The sequence below is a fragment of the Silurus aristotelis genome (assembly GCF_946808225.1).
Source record: "Silurus aristotelis genome assembly, chromosome: 17".
NCBI lineage: Eukaryota > Metazoa > Chordata > Actinopteri > Siluriformes > Siluridae > Silurus > Silurus aristotelis.
This window is the reverse complement of record NC_139590.1, coordinates 21,804,600-21,831,982: the sequence shown is the minus strand read 5'-3', so window position 1 is coordinate 21,831,982 and position 27,383 is coordinate 21,804,600. Positions and strand designations below refer to the sequence as shown.

The 27,383-nt window shown below is 36.3% G+C and overlaps 1 protein-coding gene and 1 long non-coding RNA gene across 7 annotated transcripts in view; both read right to left on the bottom strand.

The window, feature by feature from the left end:
* LOC310740035 (uncharacterized protein) overlaps positions 1–27,383 on the bottom strand; it is a 208,258-nt gene that overhangs the window by 142,366 nt on the left and 38,509 nt on the right. Inside the window, exons 1-2 of one of the 6 annotated variants that reach the window (XM_083566392.1) lie at positions 24,643–25,478; positions 24,213–24,523 (exon numbers count right to left, since the gene is read on the bottom strand). The exons of 4 other annotated variants lie outside the window; for them this stretch is intronic. In XM_083566392.1, coding sequence (XP_083422518.1) covers positions 24,213–24,289 — 77 coding nt within the window. In that variant the 5' untranslated portion in view covers positions 24,290–24,523; positions 24,643–25,478. Of the gene's footprint in view, positions 1–5,049; positions 5,212–24,212; positions 24,524–24,642; positions 25,479–27,383 lie in introns of those variants that run through there. One more of the 6 variants, XM_083566409.1, reaches the window with a different exon arrangement.
* Positions 25,791–26,210, bottom strand: LOC310740062. The gene is made up of 2 exons (XR_014537556.1): positions 26,147–26,210; positions 25,791–26,057 (listed from the first exon to the last, which is right to left on the bottom strand). It is a non-coding gene; the product is annotated as an uncharacterized lncRNA (long non-coding RNA).

Genomic DNA, 27,383 nt, shown 5'->3' with positions numbered 1-27,383 from the left:
ACTGTGTGTGTCGTGCACAGTAATACACTGCAGTGTCTTCTGTCCTCACGCTGTTCATCTGCAGATACACCTGCATCTTACTGTTGTCTCTGGAGATGGTGAAGCGGCCGTTAACTGCAGTGGAGTAATACTTGCTGCCACTACTGTCTGAGATAGTTGCAACCCATTCCAGCCCTTTTCCAGGTGCCTGTCTGATCCAAGCCATCCAAGAGCCACCAAAATTAAATCCAGAAGCTGTGCAGGTCAGTTTATGAGACTGATCAGGTTTGATGATCACTGAATCAGACTCGACCAGTGTCTGACTGCAGGAATCTGAAATACAGCAATACACAAATTAAAGTGTGAGAAAAAGTATGAAAAATCATGAAAATGTTTATATGAAATAAATAATAATACTAACATTGAATAAACATTGCTAAAGTAAAGTAACTCAAAACTCTGCCTGGTCCCATCTCAAAGAATGAACACAATTCCTGTTGCTGGAAATGAACACAAACTGCTGCTGTGTTGTCGAGCTGAATGTGTCAATATAAATGGTTCAAATGCAGAATTTGGTTTTCATGACACGCCCACTAGAGATGTCAAAAGAATCACAGAGGAATAACCATGAAGAGAAAACACTTACTGTAAGACTCCAGCTGTGTTTCATGCTGTCAAGTCCATAACTGCTCTTTACTCATTAGATATCATGTCCTTTTAGTCCATCACTGTGTGTCACTGTAACACCCAGAACTACATGAAGATTTCTGATCACTGATAATCACTGAATAACACAAATGTGTCTCAATGACATCCAGCAGAAGTAGAGGAGCTCAAGGACTTCAGTGAAGAAGGTTCAGGGTTTGATGTCTCACATCAAGGAACTGATATTAAATTGTAATTGTTAGAACAATAAGGATCTCTTTTGCATTGTGTATTCTTAAAAAAAACATTTAATGTCAACTTAGTTCCTATTACAGTATTTCTCTATACTTTTGTTGGAACTTCCAATAAAGAATATAAATGATTATCTTCTGACCAATCAGATTTAAAAAGCATACTTATGTATAGCCTCAGTGCATCTTGGAGGATCAAATTGTTTCCAACAACTCATTGCTTTTTATGTCAGTAATTTTACAGAAAATGTTGTCTATTATTAAAGGAGGAAGAGAAAAGAAATAAAACCACTTTTGTTTATAATAAATGTCTGTGGGGTTCAGTTTCCTGCTGAGGGAATATTTACAGCTCATGAGGACGTGTTTGTGTAAGTTGTTGTACAGCTCTGCAGTCTGTTGTATCAGTGTGATTCTCGTGCACAGTATTAAACAGCCGTGTCTTCAGCTTTCAGACTCTTCACTTCTAGATACAGCATGTTTTTAATGGTGTCTTTAGTGATGGAGAACTGGCCCTGTAGAGACTGAGCGAATGCTGTGCTAGTGCCACTATCAATACGTCCGATCCACTCCAGTCCTCGTCCTGGTTTTTAATTTAATTATTAAACTGAACAGCATAGACACAGCACAGACATACATAGTTTCTTCTCAAATCTAATCAAAATCAGAAGTTGTTCTTGATTATTTTCAACACCCATGTTCATGAATTTATTCTGATATTTTATTATTCAGCAGTTAATTCCATAAGATCTTTCATGATATATGGTGTCCACACAAATGAAAAATAGAAATAAATAAAAAATAAACACGCATTTAATTGTTGATATCTTAAACCTTGCTAAAATCCACTCATATGTGCCAACAATATAACTTTTATTTATATTTATTTTATTTTCTAGAATTAAGAATAAAACACTTTCCTTTTAACTTCACTACATTTCAAAGTCCTAAATCTTACTTTTTGCTCAACTACATTTTGCAAAATCAGTCGTTCCTTTTATTTATGAGTGAATAAAAACTTCAGTTCAACAACAAGCAGGACATTGGGATGATGGGATGATGGAGGAAACTCCTGACTCCGGCCATATTTGATTTTTTCAAGTAGTTGAATGGAAGGATTTGGGTTCATGATAATTTTAATAGAAATCAATCAGTGATTGACTCATTAATATAATTCTATTAATCGATTGTTGTGATAAAATTAACAGTCTTTCACATAAATTGATTTGAGTAAGCAAGAGTCTCGTGACAAAAATAATAATAGAAACATTATAGCCATAATAAATCATAGTACTTGGATAATTAGGTACATTTAAAAGGAAATACTTTTGTATTGAATCTCCATTTTAACTCAAGTACATGGTTTGTTTACTTCGTCCACCACTTAAAAATCTACATTATAACCTACATAATAATCACTAACTGGTAACTCTGACATCAATAGTAGGATCTCACGTTAGTTAGACTTGAGATCTTTGTTGAAAATCATTCATGTGTCTCATTATCTATCATGAGGAAGTAAGTGAGGGAATATTGTGAATTAGGGATCATTAATATTAAACAGAAGATAGTCTTTAAAAATGTTTTCAGCAGATGAAATGAATCAGCTGCACCACTGATGTTTTTGTACAGTGTTTCCTCATGTTTCTGCTACTGTGCTTCTCGTGTGCAGTAATACACAGCTGTGTCCTCTGCTGTCACACAAGTGAGTTGTAGATACACCATGCTTTTGGAATTATCTCTGGCGACTTCTATTCTCCCTTTAAATAATTGACTATATTCAGTGCGGCTGGCATCATAATAGACATGTCCCATCCACACTATGGGTTTGTTCTCCTGCTGTCTGATCCAGTGCATGTTATAGCTTCCAAAAGTAAACCCAGATCCTCTGCAGGAGAGATTTATTGTTTCTCCAGGTTTCTTCATTACTGAGGTTTGTAACGACTCGAGGCTTTCACATTTCACACCTGCTGAAGGATGTAAAATATACAGTCTATTAGTTTTAATACAGATACATACAGGAGTGAATTCCAGGTTTGAGTTGAGAACTCACTGATGAAGCTGATCAGTAGCAGCAAGAAGGAGAGTGAGATCTTCATAGTGAGTGCTGATAAAACTCGGCTGCTCCACTCAGCTCAGCTGTACATAAATACTACATGAACACACATTTGCATCATGACGTCATCCTCGTGAAGAAAAAAGTAAACAAATAAATTTCCTAGCCATTATGAGCTACAGCACATGTACAAGAGTTTATAGAAATGTCTTCCTCCCTTTATGTTTTATGTTTGTTCTTCTATTAATGAATTCCATGATGATGACAGGGAGGAGTAATGCTGTACTTGCTGATGGTGTTTTTATATGACTTTAAAACTGAAAAGCAGAAATTGTATAATTGTATGGTGCAACACAGTACAAGAGCGCCTTCTATCTTATCATAGTGTGTTTACAAGTGGATTAAACTTTCATTTACAGTTCAGTGTTCAGATTAAAGATGATCCAATTTAAATCTGAACAAGTTACACATAAAGATAACCTCTTCATCCTGTCAAACTACTCATGGAGATGCAGGTGAAATAGATTTGCTTTACAGCTGAGGGTTAAAGAATCTTCAGGCTTTAACATCACTGTGGAGACCTGAGTGAGTTCTACTGCATATTCCACATCTGAAACAAATAACAAGATATGTGACAATTTCAGTCAAAACCATATATAGAGTAGGATAGAACTGTAATAATGTAATAGGAGCTCTGAGTTCATTACTGAAGAGAAACTCAGCAAGTCAAGTCAAGACGAAGAGAAACTCAGCAGCAGCAACAATGGAAGGAACATGGGTTGGTTGGTCACTTGGTTTGTATTTATTAATGATTAAATATATTTATTACATTTTGGACTGTAAACGATTTCGAACTTCCTTACTCATGGAAACTGGATGTCCAAATCATCACAGGCTTCTCTTAAGGTAAAGTATATTGTTAAATTCTCTAAGAAACTTGCTAATTTTAGCACAAAGCATAGTCCCATTTTAAAGATTGATAACAAATCCTGCTGCTGTTTTGCTGAGCTGAATGTTTCAGCATAAATGGTTCAAAGGCAGGATTGGGTGTATTGTTTGTACTGGGGTCTTCTCTGTTCTACAAAGTTGAACAGAGCTTTACCTTTACATCACATAGATAGAATGATGTACAGGCCTGATGCATTGATTTGCTTATCTGCTGATGATGGGAGAAGAACATATTTAAAACATAATTAAATCATAAGGATTAGATTTATTTATTGGACGATTGAATCTATGACAGAATTTAGTTTTTTTTAAAGGTGCAGGAGAAGTAAAGACACATTGCATTTTCTGCCAACATAAAAACATGTCCACATTCACTATATTCAAATATTCAATTAATATTTGTTTACTAATTCATCAAACAGTGTGGATTATTCAGCGTGGTTTCATGACACACTGATATAATTCATCTGTAACATCTTTATTCAAAACTATGTCTTTGGTTTTACTTCATTTTGCTTTTATGTTAATCTTCAGTTTTAAGCACCAACCAGAAATAATAAAAGATGAATTTTGCTATTAATGGAGGAAGAGAAAAGTAGAAATAAAAGACTTTTTTGTTTCTAATAAATCTATCTGGGGTTCAGTATCCTACCCGAGTCTATTTGAAAAGGGAGTGTCTATGACCAATATGTGTAAGTAAGTTGTGTCTTATGTTGATTCAGTTATAATGTACACTGTACAGGATGTTTTTGTACAGGGATGTTGGTGATGTGTATCACTGTGGGTAATGAGCGCAGTAATACACAGCTGTGTCTTCAGTCTGCATGTTCTGTCCTCGAATTGTTACTGTGTTAGTAGACGTGTCAGTGGAGAGGCTGAACTTATTTTTTAGTTTGTCACTATAATAGGTAGTCCCACCAGCAATGTATCCAATCCACTCCAGAGCTTTTCCTGCAGGTTGTCGGATAAAAGCTGTATAATAGCCTGTAACTGAATATGAAACCTTGCAGTTGATGGAGAGACTCTGGCCTGGCTGGACTGTCATGAAAGCAGGCTGAGTCAGTTCCTCACCATGCACATCTGTGGAGGGAAACACATGGTGATATCTTACACAATATACACTGCACATTTATGGTTCTTGTAGTAAATGAATTAATTGGATAAAACACTCACAGAAAGCAGCTGCCAGCAGGAGCAGTAGAGATGTAGAGAACATGGTGTGTGTTGTTTGTACTGGGGTCTTCTCTGTTCTCCAAAGTTTAACAGAGTTTAACCTTCACATCACATAAATAGAGTGATGTCCAGCCCTGATGCTTGGATTTGCTTATGTGCTGATGATGGGAGGAGAATATATTTAAAACTTATTTAAATTATGAGAAGATTCATCTGTGAAAGAGAAGTAGAAATGTTTAATAATAAATATATTATTTCCAAAATGTGAAGTGATAAAAGAGGAATTTTGTTTCAAGTCAGTTCATTGTAAATTCAGTTAGTGAGTGAAACAGGCTTTATTATAAATAACTTTACAAGCAGAGTTTATATAAAGCTCAGATGAAGGTTTGGAGAAGAATTTGAGAGCATGTTGTGCACTTTTCAGTTAAGTCTCATATCTTTGTAGCTTCTTTCTCTTTTTCTGTACATTTTTCTCTCTACTTTTTCTGGTTTTCTTTTTCAGTTTTTTTCCTCTTTTTTATATTTTTGATTTTTTACATATTTCTTTTTCACTTTTCCTTTAACATCAGGGAAAGCCCTGACATACTTTACTAGTCACACCTCTATTAGGATGCAATTAAGGGCTGAATCCAATACAGGTCTTAACTATCCAGTCTTGCAGCTGCAGCCAATCCAGATTAATGAGATTTCTGGGTAATTGAGTTCTCCCACTTGGAAACTTTCACTGCTGGAGCTTCTGATGTGACTAAAACAAAATAATAGATATGCTTCCATGTTATGAAGTGGTTTGTCATGCACAGTAATACACTGCAGTGTCTTCTGTCCTCACACTGTTCTTCATGTGCAGAAACTTCTGCATCTTTCTGTTGTCTCTGGAGATGTTAAAGTGGCTTTTAACTGCACTGGAGTAATAGATGTACCTAGTAGTGTAGATAGTTGCAACAAATTCAAGCCCTTTTCCAGGCACCTGTCTGATCCAAGCCTTGTAATAGTCAAGTTAAATCCAGAAGGTCAGTATGAGACTGATCAGGTTTGATGATCACTGAATTAGACTGGTCAGCAGAAATATCAGCAGAAACGATATCACATGGAGCAACACAGTACAACAGCACCTCCTACCGTCCCATAATGTGTTCACATGTAGACTAAACTGTGTAATTTACATTTCAGGGTTTAGATTTATTTAATTTGAGATTTCAAAACAATCCATATAAAAATATTACCAATTTACACATAATGATAACCTCTCACGCTGTTAAACAATTGATACAGGTGAAGAACATTTCAGGTGAAGAAGAAATCAGATATTGACTGTCCAAATGTCCATGATGCTCCTGCACTTATTGTATTTAAATGAAGGAGCATGTTGGGAGCTAGCACTGTAGCACTTGTGCAGGACTGGTACTGTATGTGCTTGATATAGTTCACATATTTCATGTAGATTTTTCTGTAAAATATAATAAATTATGAAACAATGATGTGCACTGTTCCCTCAAGACTTTGTCCACAGTTCATGAAGAAACAAGTGATAAAAGGAACTAATGCTTTGCAAAACAAAAGTAGAAAATGTTCTATATTATTACATAAATTGGGTGATGGAGGAATGCTGTTCCAGGACGGATCGTTGTGGATTCAGTTGCATAGTGATAAAAAGTAAGTATTCTGGGTAATTGAGTTTTCTGACATGGCTGTTGTCACCCTCTGCTGGCTGCTGGTGTTTCTTAATTGACTTATACAGGAAAAATAGATATGTTTCCATATTATGAAGGGGTTTGTGCACATAATTATCATGTCACTGTGTTTCTCTGCCATCTGAATGAAATGAAAAACAGCAGTTTGGAACAGCAGAAGGCAATTTTATACACACAATGGATCTCTTTGGGTTTGTTCAATTCTGTAACTGGGGCAGAAAGTGAGACTCTGGTGTAAATATCTGCGCTTCAGTTAAAAGAAATTAATCTGTAATTGAAGGTGAAGTTTTTGTACGGCGCTGCAGCTGTTTGTGTCAGTGTGTTTTCCGAGCGCAGTAGTACACAGCTGTGTCTTCAGTCTTCAGGCTACTCATGTGCAGATACACCTGCTTCTTGCTGTTGTCTCTGGAGATGGTGAATCTTCCCTGAACAGACTGAGAGTAATATTTCTTGCTACCACTTGGAGCAGAAATGTGTGAGATCCACTCAAGACCTGTTCCTTGATCCTGTCTAATCCAGGATAAGTCTGCATAGTCATCACTAATCCCAGAGTAGGTACAGGTGAGTTGATGAGATCCTCCAGGTTTAATGACCACCGACTCAGACTCGGTTAGTGTCTGACATCCACAACCTGTCAAATACATTTCATCATTTCATACTCTTACATAATGACACAATTTATAGTATTGATACCTGCACAAAGAAGCTGTTACTCACGGGTTATGGTCAAAAATGTCAAAAGAAAACAGTAAATGATGTGTGACTGCATGGCTCTTCCTGGAGTTTAAACTAAGTGAAAATAATGCAGCTGAACTCTGTGCTTATATAAAGGGAACATCTCATTTGCATGTCCAGCCCCTAGAGGAGTTCAGACTATAAGAAACATTCTGATATTCAGGTAAAACATCAACAATTCTAAAGTACATTAGAGGACAAATGTAGTTCATTTGATATTAGTGATGCAGAATTATAGTTAGATTACAGTGTTTTCTGCTCAGGTGCTTCATTAACACTGTGACCCACGATTGTTTATATATGTCAAAGTAAAATCAGCTGATAGAACAGCTATCTATATAATTTATTGTAGTACTGAGTTACTGAAAGGTGAAGGGTGTGTATGTGTTTGTGTAAAAGTCTGACATTTTATTATGCTTTGCTTTAGTTCATTAACTTATTAAGAAACAAATGTTTTATATTAGATATTTTCCTGTATTGCTTAGTGTTAAGTTGCAGGCTGTTGTGTGTATTTGATTTGTTTGTACCATCTAACCTCTAATGAAGCTAAATACTGCAGTAAAATTTCACCTTCTAACAATGAAAGAACAATTTTCCCCTCTATAAAACACATTCATTTGTTTCTGGTTTTAAATAAAAATTATTGTAAAGACATGAGCAGTTTATCACTCACAGAAAGAGGGTGATTACATTCATCCTGTGTTTTAATGACAACAGTAAAGATTTGTTCAATAAAATGCTGTGTGGAAAATGTGTGTTTGTGTGGTTTTTGTACAGCTGCTTCCTCAGTTCCAGTCACTGTGTCTCTTCGAGCGCAGTAATAAACCGCAGTGTCTTCTGTCCTCACGCTGTTCAATAGCAGATACACCTGCATCTTACTGTTGTCTCTGGAGATAGTGAAGCGGCCTTTAACTGCATTGGAGTAATATATGCTTCCACTGTTCCATGAGATTAATGCAAGCCATTCCATCCCTTTTCCAGGTGCCTGTCTGATCCAAGCCATGGCATAGTCATCAAATTGGAATCCAGAAGCTGTGCAGGTCAGTTTATGAGACTGATCTGGTTTAATGATCACTGAATCAGACTCAATTAGTGTCTGACTGCAGGAATCTGAAAAACAACAATACACAAAGTAAAGTGTGAGGAAAAAGTATGAAAAATCATGAAAATGTTTATATGAAATAAATAAAAATACCAACATTGAATAAACATTGCTAGAGTAAAATAACTCAAAACTCTTCCTGGTCCCATCTCAAAGAATGAACACAATTCCTGTTTGAAATGAACACAAACTGCTGCTGTGTTGTCGAGCTGAATGTTTCAGCATAAATGGTTTAAAGGCAGGATTTGGTTTGCATGACACGCCCACTAGAGACATCAGAATATTTAAATAGGAATAGCCATGAAGAGAAAACAGTTCCTGTAAGACTCCAGCTGTGTTTCATGCTGTCAAGTCAATAACTGCTCTTTACTCATTAGATATGATGTCCTTTTAGTCCATCACTGTGTGTCACTGTAACACCCAGAACTACATGAAGCTTTCTGATCACTGATAATCACTGAACAACACAAATGTGTCTCAGTGTTCTCACAAACACATAGAAATTATTCTGAATTGTTACATTTCAGAAGACAAAAAGCACAGGAGCTTCTCTTGTTCTATCAGTCTCAGTGTTTTCAGAGACTTTAAAATGTAATGTCACTTAGTTTTCATTACTTCTTATGGTATTGTATGAACTGCTTTTCCACCACAATACCCTTTTGTCTTGAACAAATCTTATCTTGAAAGCTCTTTGGACGTTTTGAAGACTGGTGTTTATAATCATTGGTGTACATCCAAGTGACATTCAGAGCTCTTGTAACTTAATAATTTTCATACATTTAAATATTTTTTTTTTTATATTTTCTCTTCCAGTTTAAACACTTTTTCATTTGTCATGTGAATATTTAATGTAAATGTGTATATTTGATTAGATGTTTTTCAGCACTGTCTATGTATAATTATTATATGTTCAAGTTGTCTGAATTGATATGTTGGGTGTGTTATTGCTGTTGTTATGCAGATGAAGCTTCTGCTCCTGGTTCTGAGAGATAATACTTGTGTCTTTTCTCATTCCAAGCAAGTTTCATTAGTTGGACCTCAGTAGAAGTGAGCTACTGCCATCTATTGGTGCAAAAAATATTTACACTTTTTTTCTCTTCTTGCAGATGTGCGTTTTGGACTGAGTTGAGTTTGTAGAACTTCCATCACTGATACCAACAAACACTTTACAGCAGAAAAGCTTTGGAATTGACATGTTTCTAATGGTGGATTAACTGTATTTCCACCTCAGGAAAACAAATAATTCTATGTTGAGGTGACAAGTGTACTGCAGAGAGATGAAAATAACATGGATATTTTTGTACAGGGATGCAGGAAGTTTGTAGTGCTGTGTGTCTGGTGCAGTAATATACAGCTGTGTTCTCAGTCTGAAAGTTTTGTCCTCTTAAATAAACTGTACTGATGGATGTGTCATGCCTGAAACTAATCTTGAGCTTCATTGTGCTTTTTAGATCAGTGCTACCAACGACTACACAGATATCCAAGCCATTCCAGTGTTTTCCCAGCAGGTTTATGTATCCAGTTAATACAATAGATTCTGTTATAATGTACACTGTACAGGATGTTTTTGTACAGGGATGTTGGTGATGTGTATCACTGTGAGTCTCGAGCGCAGTAATACACAGCTGTGTCTTCAGTCTGCATGTTTTGTCCTCGAATTGTTATTGTGTTAGTAGACGTGTCACAGGAGAGGCTGAACTTATTTTTTAAAACCTTCAAGATGTGCAAAGGCTGATGGCTCAGTAGGTTAATACTGGTGCTTACTGATATCTGGAACAAAGGTTCAAACCTCACTTCAGGTAATGTTAGAGCTTCTTCAATTGTTTTGTTCTTTATAACAAAGTTCTCTCTAGTAGTGGTGTAGAACAGAAGATAAACCCCCTAAAAAAAGGAGAGAGACTGGTCAGCTCCGATAGCTCGGTGGGTTAAGCGTCGATACCCATTGCGGGTACTGAACCTCGGTTCAAGGCCGCCACTGAGCAGTAGGTGCTGTGCTTGGGTGGGACTGTAAACTCCGGCAGAAAGAAAGAAAGAGAGAGAAAGTCCGGTCTTTTACTATTCTTATTCATCCTACTTTCCTACATTATACATTTATATATTTCTATATATCTCAATACATCCTTATCATCATATTAAATTTTTTTATAATACGTCCATTGCATTATTGTCCTTCTCTTGACTTAAATAATACAAAATACTAACGTTTACATAAACCATCCCCAGGTTTTATTGAGACCAAAAAGCTTCAGTTTGGATTTGAACCATGAAACAGAGAAGCACAATTACAACTAATTCAGGTCTAAACCAACTGAGCCACAAACAAAGACAAGAAATTTGCTTGTTTTTAATATTTATTTGTTCATCATGCAGGAAAAGAGACCAAAGAATTCACACACCATTCATGGGGGGTTTGAACCTAGAACCTCAACACCACAACAACACTATGAGAGGGTTAACCAGCCAAGCTACCGGGGAAGACACTTAATGCTTGTTTTTTTTAAACCTCTAATTGTTTTCATCCTCTTGTGGAACCCAAGAAGAGAAAACACACGTATCATATAAACGGGGATCGAAAGTTGTTTAACTTTTGTTGTGCTACTCCAGCAGACATGAGGGTGATGTTTATGGGGTACAATCGCAAAAATAAATAATTAATAAAGTTTCTGAAGTACGATTAAAACTTGAATTGCCAGTCAGTGACACCACAGCTTTAGTCTGCTGAATGATCTGGCTGCACTGGAATTGTAATTTTTTTTAAAGAAGCTTTAAAAGCAGGATTTGAATCCTAATCACTACAGTCTAAGAAATCTCAGTTTTAGACCTCTGAGCTTTCAAGTCTGGCTTTTATTTAAGCTCCTGCTACACACATATCCAATATGTTCCAAAAGCATGGATGGGATTTGTCTAATCCAATGAAAACAGTAGTTGGATATTGAAAACCCAGAAAATTTACCGGAGTCTTTAGTGTCACCCTTTTGTAATGATCAGTATGTTTTTATTAATGTAGCAGCAGCCTTTAGAACACTGAACTTTCCATTTTCTCCATAACATGAAGGTCATGACTGAGACAAAAGTGAAGCTGGTGAGAGAATGTCTGATTATAGCTGCTAGAACATAATTGAGAAGAAGAACAAGCGTGTGTTGCACACAATCCAGTATAAAAATAATATATTTTTTAAAATATCTAAGATAATGTTGAATGGAAAGGGCTGAGATAAAGGGGAATAAAACACTTCTGGTGCATGCAGTAATGAAAAATGGATCTTCTAAAAACATTTAGTGTTATAGAGTGTTTTGGTAGATATGAGATATTTGTTTGCTTTTGTCTCCTCACTCTCCTGGGTTCACTAATGTTTGTTGAAGGTAGTTTTTGAGCTCTCAATTACCCTCTGACTCTGCCTTTCAGTTAACGTGTCATAGATAGCTTGCACCATGATCACCCTTCACATTGGCCTTAACAATAAGTATACCTACCTAAGGATAATGTATGTTTTTCTCTCGCTCCCTTTTGCGCCACCTCCACCCCCCATTGAGTTAAACATGCATCTTAGTTCTTTTCGACAGAAGACTACTTGCTACTGCTGAAGATGATTCCCCATGAACAGTTGAAAGAGCCATGAGGTTACTGTGTGAGGTTAAAAATCAAAAACATTCCACAGAATCAGTTTTCAGTGCAGAGATACGTCACAGTTACATCCCATATTTATATAGTGTGGGTGTGATAGATAGATAGATAGATAGATAGATAGATAGATAGATAGATAGATAGATAGATAGATAGATAGATAGATAGATAGATAGATAGATAGATAGATAGATAGATAGATAGATAGATAGATAGATAGATAGATAGATAGATAGATATTTTTATAATGGTTTGCAAGTGTCATGACCTGGACCTCAGTAGAAGTGAGCTACTGCCCTCTATAGGTTCAAAAACATTTACACGTGTGTGTGGAGGTTCTATAACTGATACAAACAAACACTTTACACAGTCCAACCTGCAGTAAAGCTATGGAATATGTTTTTTTTTTATTGAATTGAACACAATTGAACACAAACATATTAAAGTATTAGTGTAAAATCAAGAAGTGTAAAAGTTATTATCTATGTTTGAGGATAACGTTTAGTAACAAAATGTTCTCATACTTTCTCACACATGATCACACACACAGTATCATTTGTTGAGGTGATTTTTGTTAGCCAAACATATTACAATAAAACATGCTTTTATTAGTGATGTAATCATAATAGTGTGTACAATGCAGAACAACGTTATAGATGTAGCATTAGTCTTAGAGAAGTGTTGTCTCTTGCTGGTTGCTGATATTCAAGTAAAGCACATTCTTGCTAAAGCAACTTTTAAAAGAAGCTCTCAGAGTCACTGTGCTGCTGAAAACATCTTTAGAAATACTGAACTTGCCTGCTGGTCTTCTACATGTAAATAAAGCAAGCGTCAAACCTTTACACTACAACCTCAATTGTGCCACCTACATCATCTGGAGCAGTTCAGAATCAATATTTGTCTAACAACATGACAGAAACAGAAACTTTTAAATAAAATACAACCTACTCACCATAGATGCATAATCATATTTTGCACCGCTCCTCAGAAGCTGTAACCCAGTGGTACAGCTCATATTCACTAGTCTAGAAGTGGTGAACAAACCCTTTCCCGGGCAAGCTAGCTAGATAGAGTAAAGCACATGTACAAGAGTTAACAGAAATTACTTCTTCACTTTAATTTGTTCTTTGATTAATGAATTTCACGAAGATAACAGGGAGGAGTAATGCTGTACTTGCTGATGTTTTTATAGGACTTTAAAACTGAAAAACAGAAATTAGTTAATGGCAACACAATACCACAGCGCCTCCTATCGCGCTATAGTGTGTTTACATGGGAACTAAATTGTTTAATTTACCTTTCAAGTGTTTAGATTAATTTCATTTAAGGTTTCAGAATAATCCAAGTGGAAAAAAATTGCAAGTTACACATAATGATACCCTCTTCATCCTGTCAAACAATTGTATGTGTTTGGAAATAGATCACAAATTTTATCTAGAATTTTATGTATAATAAAATGACCACAGAGAGTTTTATTACATGATGAGCACTTTTCACTTGGGACTTTGTCCACTGTTTATGTTGAAACATGACACAACACACACTAAACTGATTAAATGCTGAATTTCTGATTTTGTGGATGAACAGTTGCTTTGTATGAACATTAGACTTGTAAGTAAATGTTGTGTCTTGTGTTGATTCAGTTATAATGTACACTGTACAGGATTTTTTTGTACAGGGATATTGGTGATGTGTATCACTGTGGGGTGACGAGCGCAGTAATACACAGCTGTGTCTTCAGTCTGCATGTTCTGTCCTCAAATTGTAACTGTGTAAGTAGACGTGTCACTGGAGAGGCTGAACTTATTTTTCAGTTTGTCACTATAATAGGTAGTCCCACCAGCAATGCTTCCAATCCACTCCAGAGTTTTTCCTGCAGGTTGTCGGATAAAAGCTGTATAATAGCTCGTAACTGAATATGAAACCTTGCAGTTGATGGAGAGACTCTGGCCTGGCTGGACTGTCATGAAAGCAGGCTGAGTCAGTTCCTCACAATGCACATCTGTGGAGGGAAACACATGGTGAAATCTCACACAATATACATTGCACATTTATTGCTCGTTGAGTAAATGAATGAATTGGATAAAACACTCACAGAAAGCAGCTGCCACCAGGAGCAGTAGAGATGTAGAGAACATGGTGGGTGATGTTTGTACTGGGGTCTTCTCTGTTCTCCAAAGTTTAACAGAGTTTAACCTTCACATCACATAAATAGAGTGATGTCCAGCCCTGATACGTGGATTTGCTTATGTGCTGATGATGGGAGGAGAATATATTTAAAACATATTTAAATCTTGAGAAGGGAATTCATCTTACGAAGGATAAAATCTATGACAGAGTTTAGTGTTTAATTAAGGTGCAAGAGAAGTAAAGACACACTGCATTTCCCTCCAATGTAAAAACAGGTCCACATCCACTAAATATAAGAACTGCTACAATTTACTTATTAGTTCATCAAACAGTGTGGATTCTTCAGCCTGGTTTCATGAAATAATAGATCTGTAACGTAATAGTTTTAAACAATGTTGTAAATAGATTTTAGTACAGTCATTTTCATCTCTCAATCATTTGAACCTCAACATATTGAGTAAGATATTGTGTAAGTAGGGAAAGAGTGCCTCTCAGAGGATATAAAATGTAATGAAAAGCATACTTTTCATGCCGTTCTCATGGGGCTGCAGGTATATAAATATATACAAAAAAGGAGATATATACACAAATGATTATTTTATCTTCTTTCTAATGATTTCATATTTCTGTATGTATATGGGATGTGAATTTGAAGTGAAAAACATCACACATATTTGAGGTTTAGTTTTTGTACAGTCCTCTCACTGAGGTATACAGCTGTGTGTCTTTGCACAATAATAAACACCAGTGTCTTCTGCCACCAGGTTGCTGATATCCAAGTAAAGCACATTCTTGCTCGTGTCTCTGGAGATGCTGAAGCGACTTTTAAAAGAAGCTCCAGAGTCTATTCTTCCACCACCCAATATGATCCCGATCCACACCATGGCTTTTCCTGGAGGCTGCCTGATCCAGCCTGTGCCATAGTCAGTGAGCTGATAGCCAGAAATCTGACAGGACAACTTCACTGAGGATCCGGGAGCTTTTACCTCAGCAGGAGATGAGGTCAGACTGATGCCACACACATCTGAGAAGAGGAGAGCAATAAAACATACAGATGCTATTAAACACACTTCACTTCAACTCAGACTGAAATATAGACCATACTAAAGGATGATTAAAGTGTGGAGATACGTGTTTACTCACAGGACACAGAGGATATCAGAAGAAGAAGAAGAGGCCAGTTCATGATTCCTCTGCTGTACTCAACCAAACACACAGACTGCTGTGGACTTGCAGTGTATTTATATCTGTCTGAGGTTGGGGGGATTTGCATTAAGTGTGTTGTGGATTTTTTTTAAGGAGTACAGCATTTCTCCAAATAACCTAATTCATAGAAAATCACTAAAGTACATAAATAAACACATAAATAATTGTATTAATAATATTTAGTTTAAATATGGTTGTATTGTCACTAATGAAGAAAATATTTTTTATAATGAATGCATCACCATTTACCATGTTTTTGCTTTTACTTCATTTTGCTTCATGTTTTCTTCAGCCTTAAGCACCAGTCAGAGATAATGAAAAGAAAATACTGGTATTTTCCACAGAAATATTGACTGAGGAAGAGAAAAGGAGAAATAAAACCCCTTTTGTTTATAAATAATGTGTCTGGGGTTCAGTTTCCTGCTGAGGGAATATTTACAGCTCATGAAGACGTGTTTGTGTAAGTTGTTCAGTTCTGCAGTCACAGTAATAAACAGCTTTCAGACTCTTCACTTCTAGATACAGCATGTTTTTATTGGTGTCTTTAGTGATGGAGAACTGGCCCTGCAGAGACTGAGCGAACCAAGTGCTGGTGCCACTGCCATTGTCAATGAATCCGATCCCCTCCAGTCCTTTTCCTGGTTTCTGGAGGATCCAACTCATGTAGTAGCCACTTATTGAGAATCCAGAGGCAGCACAGTACACAGTGACTGTCTCCTTATGTCTCTTCACCACAGAAGCAGAGGAGGTCAGGGACTGTCCATAAGAATCTACATGAAAAGAGAAGAACTGGGTAATATTATATTATAATGTTTATAAGGACAGAATGGCTCATGTTCCTAGTAATCATCACATCAAGTCCGAAACTTATATGAAATGAGTCCAAAAAACATCTAATTTTCCATAAAACCAAATACTGCATGTTCCTAATCATGATGTTCAGAAGGTCATGATACTAAATGCAGTCATAGCAAAGTGTGAAAAGGACTGTCTTCCCAATGTGCAGACAGAAACCGATTAAGATGGATGAGTTTGTACAGACTGCCCCCTAGAGGTACAACAATGTTACAACGTTCCTGCTCTATATAAAATCTTACATGGAGCTAAAGAAAATATAAATTCAAGTATTTGAATCAACAAAGTTCAATAGAGATAAAGATCTCAGCTGAGTAGTAAATTATTTAACTTATTTTAATAATATATTTATAACCCTGAGTTTTTGATGGTGCTTGTCCTTTACTCTGTGATATGTTTGTTAATGCCATTGAAGACACAATACAAAAAGTTCCTAATGAAATAATTAAACACATAAAATACACATACTACATAGTTGCTAAATTCTCACATAAAATTAGCTGTTCATATTTTTTTTAACACCCATGTGAGTTTATTCTTATGTTTTATTATCGCATATTTATAACTTTAATGACATATGGTGGCTACACAAATGAACAAAGAACACTTGAAATTGTTGATATCGCAACCCTTGCTAAAAGTAAATAACACTAAACTGTGCTGCTGATATCATTATCAATGACTTGCAACATAATATCTGTTTGCTCTAAGCAATACCTCCTTATTTCTAAGAGAGAAGATTTCAGGAAAAGTTGAAGGAAAGTTGCAGGTTTCAGTATTAATCTCAATGTTTCTTTAGATCTAATACACTGATGATGAAAATGTGAGCTAATAGTGTGACTACAGTTTTTGTATTGACACCTAAGTGGAAGTATCAGTGTGTGTCTGGTGTTCGAGCGCAGTAATATACAGCTGTGTCTTCAGTCTGCATGTTCTGTCCTCTCAGAGTCACTGTGCTGCTGGAGCCGTCTTTAGAAATACTGAACTTGCTTTTCAGAGAATCTTTCTGACCAATTGATCCACCACCCCAAATGTGGTTTATCCATTCCAGCGTTTTCCCTGCAGGTTGTCGTATCCAAGCTGTGGCGTAGCTGTCATCAGTAACAGAGTAACCGGATACTTTACAGCTGAGGGTTAAAGAATCTCCTGGCTTTAACATCACTGAGGAGACCTGAGTGAGTTCTACTGCACATTCCACATCTGTAACAAATAACAAGAGATGTCACAATTTCAGTCACAAATATATATAAAGTAGGACAGAACTGCAATCATTTACTAGCAGCTCTGAGTTCATCACTGAAGGGAAACTCACAGGATGAAGTTGCCAGCAGCAGTAACAATGGAAGGAACATGGCTGAACTGAAAGCAGTGCTGAATTCTCCAGAGTCCACAGTGACTGAGCCTGAGGTTTCTCTATGTAGCTGTAAGGGGGTATTTTGCATACACATTTGCTCATGTTAATTGGTGGTTAACTTGGTTTGTATTTATTATAGACTGAATATATAATTACATTTTGGATTGCGAATGATTTCAAACCTCCTTACTCATGGAAACTGTACGTCGAAATCCTCACGTACAGTAATTCTCTCATAAGACATTATATTGTAAAATCTCTAATAAACTTGCTTATGTGAGCATAAATTATAGTAAATATTATTATTTTATTTTATACACCCAGATATGAAAGTGTATTGACTTTGAGCTTTGTTTCCTTCATATATAGTTATAAAAGTAAGTTGTAAGTAATCTCAGACCATCATTAATATCCAGACAACGTACATGTTAATCCACATACAGTTACCTCCTATCATCAGTGGATTAAGTTGAAAACATTTCAGTTCACTGTTCAGTTCGATTAGATTAATTCAATTTAAAAGCAAAAAGCAAGAACAAATATATTGTTGTCTCGTCATCATGTTGTAATAAAAATCTTGTATCCAGAAAATAAAGACGATAAAAAGCAACAAATGAGTAAAATCATATTTTATCTTTACAACTTACTTTTTCAGCATACTTTGATTTTTATTATCCTTATTTATTTTTTCAGAATGTAATGTACTGGATGTGAGGAAAAAGGAACATCATATACGCCTCAAGGTTACGTATGTAACCCTCGTTTTTTGAGGCAATGAGACGCTGCATCGTAATGCTTTGGGAACGCGGTCACATTGTCCTTTCTCTGAAATAATGTGTGCAATCAGTCAAAATTGGAGGCAGGCCGTCCCCGGCGGGGTGACGTCACGACCAGGAAGCTATAAAACGTACATGGAGTGAAGCCAGCGCCAGTTTCTGTTTGTTCACGAAGCGCTTTGTGGGAAATGTTATTTCCTGAAAGGGAACTGTATGTGTGTGATCATATACGGACTGTCCAAATGCCCATGAAGCTGCTGCACTGCAGAATTATTATTGTATTAAAATTAAGGAGCATGTTTGGAGCTGGCACTTGTGCAGGACTGGTACTATAAATGATTGGGTAGTGTTCCAATATTTTATCTAGATTTTTCTGTAAAATAAAACAACCAAACAGAGATTCAAAAAATGATGAGCACTGTTCAACTCTTTTGTACAACTCTGCAGTACAACTTTGCGTTTTGCTTTCATGTTTATTTTCCATGTTAAGCACAGCCAGAGATAATGAAAAGAAAAGTGACCCCTTTTTTGTTTATAATAAATGTCTCAGAGGTTCAGTTTCTTGCTGAGGGAATATTTACAGCTCATAAAGACGTGCTTGTGTAAGTGTGAGTCTGACACTGTCAGATTAAACCCTGTAAGATTATTTGTATTTATTTTTCCGATAAATAGAATGTTCACAAAACACATCTTTTGTTATAATATACCAAGGTGTTTTTGTACAGGGATGTTGTTGATGTGTATCACTGTGTGGTTCACGAGCGCAGTAATACACAGCTGTGTCTTCAGTCTGCATGTTCTGTCCTGTTAATGTTACTGTGCTGCTGGACGTGTCTCTGGTAACCTGAAACCTGCTTTTCAGTTTCTCACTGTAGTCAGTGCCACCGCCACTACATATGCGTCCGATCCACTCCAGAGTTTTTCCTGCTGGTTGTCGTATCCAGTGTGTACAGTAGTTGCTATCAGTTAATGAATATCCAGACACTTTACAGGTCAGAGTCAGTGACTGACCAGGGGTTAATATTGTGGATCCGGTCTGGATCAGCTCAACACAGAGACCACCTGTTAAAGAAAAAGCTTTTTAGTGCAAAATTATCCAAAACTGCATTATATGTCAAATGTAGAAACACTTACAGTGTACGGCTGCCAGCAGCAGCAGTAGTAGTGATGTAGAGATCATGGTGTGTGTTGAAGCAGAATCAGTAAAAGCTCTTGGTGTGTGTTGCTTAAATATATAAGAGGGAAGTACATTTGCATAGAGACACTCCTTATCTTAGGGGACATTTGATGGATTTGTCTAATCTAGTATTGAACATATGCAGTAGTTTGTATTTTTTTTAAATATCTCCTGTTTGATTTTATGTTTTAACAAATTAGAAAATTAAGACAGGTGAATGAGGGGGTTATGAACTGTCAGGTGTTTTCAGGTGAATAAGAAAACTATTATAGAAAATTATAACCCCATTAAATAAGAAATAAAACAGAGCAGGGGCTGCTGTTCCAGGAAAATAAGCAATGACAGTGTGATAGGATGAAGCAGAGTTCCAGATACAAATCTCACCATCCTGAATATTCAAAACCTTATTTAATGATTCATTTTCATTTCCAGTCTCGGTTTATGTATTCAGTAATCACAGACTTTGTTAAAAAGGTGTCTAAAAGAGACAATCTTAGTGTTTGATGTCTCACGTAAACATATCATAGTAATGATTCTGAATTGTAACTGTTAGATTTCAGGAGAAACAAAGCACAAGAGCCCCATATTGTTCTATCAGTGTCAGTGTTTTCAGAGGCTTTAACTGGTTTCTTTTTTGGTTAGAGAGTCTAGTTAATACATATCAATTTAAACAATAGCTAAGAACAATCCTTGATTTGATATTTTGTTTTTATTTAGAGATCTAGTTATGGCTGTTATTTTTCTCTGGCTATTTGTTAATGAATTGATATATATATATAAACAAAAACGAATTGGCAGTCTTTTGATATATATTAGATTATACTGGGAAACAATGTTGCTCATGCCTTTCAATGCAGAAGAGGTTTGGTGTCAAACTTATTATGTAAAAGAAATTAATCACTATGCTACTGGAATTATCTCTTTTGATTTCTATTGTTAAAGGAATTAGCATTCAGTTTCACCTTCCCAAACGTCCCACCCACACCAGTTATTTGTTCTCCTGCTGTCTGATCCAGTGCATTTGGTATCTTCCAAAAGTAAACCCAGAGAGACTCAGTGTTTCTCCAGGTTTCGTCTGCACTGTGGTTTGTAACGACACAGTACAACAGCGCCTCCTATTGTCCTATAGTGTGTTTTCATGATTTCCTTCAGGATTACCCCTACACCATTTTTCTTTCCATCCACACTATAATAGAACAGTTTAAACACCTCCAATGTTTCTGGCCTTACTCCCTTTCCACTTTGTCTCCTAAACACACCATATCTACCTTTCTCCTCTCCATCATATAAGCTACCTCTCTCCCCTTACCAATCATAGTAACAACATTTAAAGTGCCCACCCAAACCTCCACTCTACTACACTTCTCCATTTCCTGCTGTCTCTTTAGATGTCTTCCTTCTCTCCTGCCCCTTCTTCAGCCAACAGTAGCCCAATTTCCACCGGTACCATGTTGGCTAACAATATCTCGACCGATCCGGTATGAATGTCTGATTCATGATCCGCATATTTAATTTGGCACGTTTTACGCTGGAGGCCCTTCCTAACGCAACCCTTCTTATTTATCCAGGCCTGGGCCCGGCACTAAGAGTGCACTTTCAACCCTAATGGCTGAGTTAGCTTCAAATAGGGAATATGAATGATTGTCTTTTGATCAATCCGATTTGAAAACAGCACTGATGTATAGCCTCAGTGCATCTTGTGGAGAATCAAATCATTTCCAAACACTCTTTACCAACTTCTTGCATTTATACATCAATAACAGAGGAAATTGTACATTATAAAAACACTTACAACCAAGTTTATATACTTAATTTAACTTAAATATTTTATTTAAGGGTTGATAAGTATGACAGAGTTCAGTTTTTCATAAAGATACAGTAACAGTAAAGACACACTGCATTTCCTGCCAAAGTAAAAACATGTTCACATTTACTAAATCTAACAACTACTACTATTTACATACTAATTCATTAAACAGTGCTTTCTTCAGCCTTCAGCAACAACCAGAGATTCTCTTAAAGAAAAATTTGACTGTTATTAAAGGAGAAAGAGAAAATTAAACCCCTTTTGTTTATAATAAATGTCTCTGGGGTTCAGTTTCCTGCTGAGGGAATATTTACAGCTCATGAGGACGTGCTTGTGTAAGTTTTTGTACGGCTCTGCAGTCTGTTGTGTCAGTGTGCGTCTTGCACAGTAATAAACAGCCGTGTCTTCAGCTTTCAGACTCTTCACTTCTAGATACAGCATGTTTTTATTGGTGTCTTTAGTGATGGAGAACTGGCCCTGTAGAGACTGAGCGAACCAAGTGCTGGTGCCACTGCCACTGTCAATGTATCCAATCCACTCCAGTCCTTTTCCTGGTTTCTGACGGATCCAGTTCATTTAGTAGCCACTTATTGAGAATCCAGAGACAGTACAGGACACAGTGACTGACTCTCCAGGTCTCTTCACCACAGAAGCAGATGAGGTCAGGGACTGTCCATAAGAATCTGGAAGAGAAGAGTAGAACTAGGTTATGTCATATTATAATGCTTATAAGTACAGAATGGCTCATTTTTACTAGTAATCATTACATGGAAAAAGTCTAAAACTTACACGAAAGGAGTCCAAATAAAATACAATGTCCTAAAATCATCCTTCTCTGAGATGTTCTTCACCTAGATTTAAAGTAAATGGGAGTGATATCTATCACAGAGCTCACTGGAAACTAGAAGAGCCAAGAACATGCTGTTTATAGCAGACTCTATTTGAATAGGGAGTGTCCATGACCACTATGGATGTATTAAATCCACAACCACAGGCTGCTCAGTGTAGAGATGAGTGGATGATTATAACGACTGAACATTGTGTAGAACCATGTTCTCGCAAGAACCCTTGTTTATGTAATTAGCGAGTTAAAGCTCGGACCATATCAGTAGTACTGTTTTCTAAGTGTACATCTTTATACACATTACAATCATAGAGTTTTTTGGTTCAAATGTAGGTCATCTTGTTTCTTTGAAATCCTTATGAATTTTTCCATGAAATTAGGGTAATACACAGCTGTGTCTTCAAACATAAAGGCGTGAATTCCAGGTTTGAGTTGAGAACTCATTGATGAAGCTGATCAATAACAGGAATATGGAGAGTGAGATCTTCATGGTGAGTGTTTGGGACTTGACTGCTCTACTCAGTTCAGCTGCACATCAATACGGCATGGACACACATATGCATCACAACGTCATCCTTGTGAAAAGAAAAGTGAACAAGTGATTTTGTCAGGAATAAAGGCTTTATGAGGTACAGCACATGTAAAAGATTTTATAGAAATGTCTTTCTCACTTTACTTGATTCTTTTGTTAATGAATTCCATGATGATGACAGGGAGCAGCAATACTGTAGTTGCTGTTGGTGTTTTATATGACTGCAAAACTGAAAAGCAGAAATTATATAATGGTATCTTGCAACACAGTACAACAGCGCCTCCTATCGTCAAATAGTGTGTGTTTACATGTGTATTAAACTCTTTCATTTACAATTCAGTGTTAGTTTAGTTTGATGTTTCAAAATAACCCAAGTGAAAATATTAACAAGTTAAATCTGAACAAGTTACACATAAAGATAACCTTTTCATGATGTCAAACTACTGATGAAGATGCAGGTGAAATAGATTTGGGAAATGAAGTAATCATATATGGACTGTCCAAATGTCAATGATGCTCCTGCACTGCAAAATTATTACTGTATTTAAATTAAACAACATGTTAGAAGCTAGCGTTTAGATATAGTTCCCACATTTTATCTAGAGGAACATGACAATACAAACCAAACTGATCAAATCAAGTTGTATTTTGTTGTATTGTTGTGTTGCACAGTTTTCTGAATAGGATGTTTTTGTACAGGGATGTTGGTGATGTGTCTCACTTTGGGGTAACGAGCACAGTGATACACAGTGTCTTTAGTCTACATGTTCTTTTCTCTCAGAGTCACTGTGCTGCTGGTATTTCCATGTAAGGTCACACTGTTAGTTTTTCAGAAAGGTGCAGGAGAAGTAAAGACTCACTGCATTTCCTGCCAACACAAAAAGATGTCCACATTCACTAAATATAAGAACTGCTGCAATTTACTTACTAGTTCATCAAACAGTGTGGATTATTCAGCCTGGTTTCATGACACACTGATATAATAGATCTGTATTTAGTTAAAAACAATGTTGTAAATAGATTTTAGTACAGTCCTTTTCATCTTTTAATCATTTGAACCTCAACATATTGAGTAAGATATTGTGTAAGTAGAGAAAGAGCGCCTCTCAGAGGATATAAAATGTAATGAATAGCATACATTTCATGCAGTTCTAATGGGACTGCAGGTATATAAATATACAAAAAAAGGTAATATATACACAAATTATTATTTTATCTCATCTCTAATGATTTCATATTTCTGTATGTATATGGGATGTGAATTTGAAGTGAAAAACATCACACATAGGAGAGTTTTAGTTTTTGTACAGTCCTCTCACTGAGGTGTACAGCTGTGTCTCTCCTTGCACAATAATAAACACCAGTGTCTTCTGCCACCAGGTTGCTGATATCCAAGTAAAGCACATTCTTGCTCGTGTCTCTGGAGATGCTGAAACGACTTTTAAAAGAAGCTCCAGAGTCTATGCTTCCACCACCCCATATGATCCCGATCCACACCATGGCTTTTCCTGGAGGCTGCCTGATCCAGCCTGTGCCATAGCTAGAGAGCTGATAGCCAGAAATCTGACAGGACAACTTCACTGAGGATCCCGGAGGTTTTACCTCAGCAGGAGACGAGGTCAGACTGATGCCACACACATCTGAGAAGAGGAGAGCAATAAAACATACAGATGCTATTAAACACACTTCACTTCAACTCAGACTGAAATATAGACCATACTAAAGGATGATTAAAGTGTGGAGATATGTGTTTACTTACAGGACACAGAGGATATCAGAAGAAGAAGAAGAGGCCAGTTCATGATTCCTCTGCTGTACTCAACCAAACACACAGACTGCTGTGGACTTGCAGTGTATTTATATCTGTCTGAGGTTGGGGAGATTTGCATTAAGTGTGTTATGACTTTTATTAAGGAGCACACCATTTCTCCAAATAACCTAATTCATAGACATTCAATAAAAGTTCATAATAAAACAAATGAATAATTTAATGAATAATATTTGATTAAAATATTGTTTGATTGCCACTTATGAAGAAAATATTTTTGTATAATGAATGCATCACTATTTACCATATTTTTGCTTTTACTTCAATTTGCTTCATGTTTATCTTTAGCCTTAACTAATTATTAATAAAGTAATAATTATTATTTCGACAAGAAAATGTATAAGCTTCTTCACAATAAACATCTAATCCCAGAAACCTACATGAATTGAAAACCAAAGAAAACCAATCTTTCTAATAAATTCTCCCTAATTATGTTATGAAAAACTAAAAACCCATAAAGGATTTGTAACCCTTAACTGCATGATAAAAAATCCTCCTAAATGTATATATTGATACACTGTACCATAAAATAAATAAGAGGTTTGTATATATAATTATGACATTCGGTCACCATTGAAATACTTATGAATTGTTCCATTAAATCAAGATGTACATTCTGTATGTAATTCTGTTTAATCTCTTTAATGAATAGAGAGATCACCTACAGTAAATGCTGTAGTGGCACAAAAGTTTCAACATTGAACAAGATTGAGAAATTTGGAAGAAATGGAATACAAGGTTCTTGCTGTAAAAAAAAAAAAAAAAAAAAAAAACACTTCTCACATGGAGCAGCAATACAGATGTCATGTGTCTAATGGATTCATTTGTCTGAACAGGAGCAATGTTGGAGATGTAATATTGAACTTTGTTTTTGTCAACACTACAAACTATATAAAAGAATAAAAAACTTTATAAGATCATTTGTGGGATTCAGGTACAGGTTCTGAAAAATAAATAGTGGGTGTGACTTATGGATATTTTGTTATAAACTGTACATGATGTTTTTGTACAGGGATGTTGTTGACGTGTATCACTGTGGTAACGAGCGCAGTAATACACAGCTGTGTCTTCAGCCTGCATGTTCTGTCCTGTTAATGTTACTGTGTTGCTGGACGTGTCTCTGGTAACCTGAAACCTGCTTTTCAGTTTCTCACTGTAGTAAGTGTTACCATCACCACATATCATTCCAACCCACTCCAGAGGTTTTCCTGCAGGTTGTCGTATCCAGGCTGTACAGTAGCTGCCATCAGTTACTGAATATCAAGACACTTTACAGGTCAGAGTCAATGACTGACCAGGGGTTAATACTGTGGAACCGGTCTGGATCAGCTCAACACAGAGACCACCTGTTAAAAAAAAGTTATTTACATGTAATAAAAGCAAAAAGCTATAAATAAACAAATCTGTATTTTATGTTAAATGTAGAAACACTTACAGTGTACGGCTGCCAGCAGCAGCAGCAGTAGTGATGTAGAGATCATGGTGTGTGTTGAAGCAGAATCAGTAAAATCTCTTGGTCTGTGTTGCTTAAAAATATAAAACAGGGAAGCACATTTGCATAGGGACACCTTTTATCTTAGTGGGTGTTGGGTCGATTTGTCTATATAAGAAAACTTTCAATCTCTCTGTGTCTAATCTTGTATTGTACATATATTGTAATCTGATAGAGTTCATATTGCACATGGATTTTTATTAAATATTTATGATTCATGTTTGATGTTATGTTTTAACCAATCAGAAGATTAAGACCATTGTGAATGGAGAGAGTGGGGACTGTCAGGTGTTCTTATGGTGAATAAAAAAACACTAGATTACAACCCCATTAAACGAGGAATAAAATGGGGTGGGGGGTGGGGGGGTTGGGGGGATTAAGAGTTAAAGTTTCATTCGATGATTCATTTTCATTTCCAGTCTTGGTGTATGTATTGTGTATTCAATAATGCCATACTCTATTCAAATGTGACTATAAGAGTCAGTCTCAGTGTCATCGTAGAAATGATTAAAATTGTTACATTTTAAGATTCCCTTATTATTCTATCAGAGTTTTTCAGAGGTTTTAACTGCTTTCTTTATTGGTTGCAGAGTCTGGTGAATTCATATGAATTTAACCACTGGCTCAAAATCCTTTATAATGAATGGAGTTTTTATTAAGAGATCTATTAATGGCTTTATTATTTTTCACTGGCTATTCATAAAAGACGATATCAATAAACAGATTTTCTGAACACCAATATGTTAATTGGCAAACTGTTGATAGATATTAGGTTTTACTGGGAAACAATGCTGCTCAAAGATCCATCATTTCAATGCATGAGACATTTGGTGTCCTAAACCTATTATCTACCTGAAATGAATCAGCTGCACCGCTGATGTTTTTGTACAGTGTTTCCTCATATTTCTGCTACTGTGCTTGTCGTGTGCAGTAATACACAGCTGTGTCTTCTGTTGTCACACCAGAGAGTTTCAGATACACCATGCTGTTGGAATTATCTCTGGTGATTTCTATTCTCCCTTCAAATGATTTACTATAATCAGTGCCACTGGCATCATAATAGATATACCCCATCCACACCAGTGGTTTGTTCTCCTGCTGTCTGATCCAGTGCATGTTATAGCTTCCAAAAGTAAACCCAGATCCTCTGCAGGAGAGACTCAGTGTTTCTCCAGGTTTC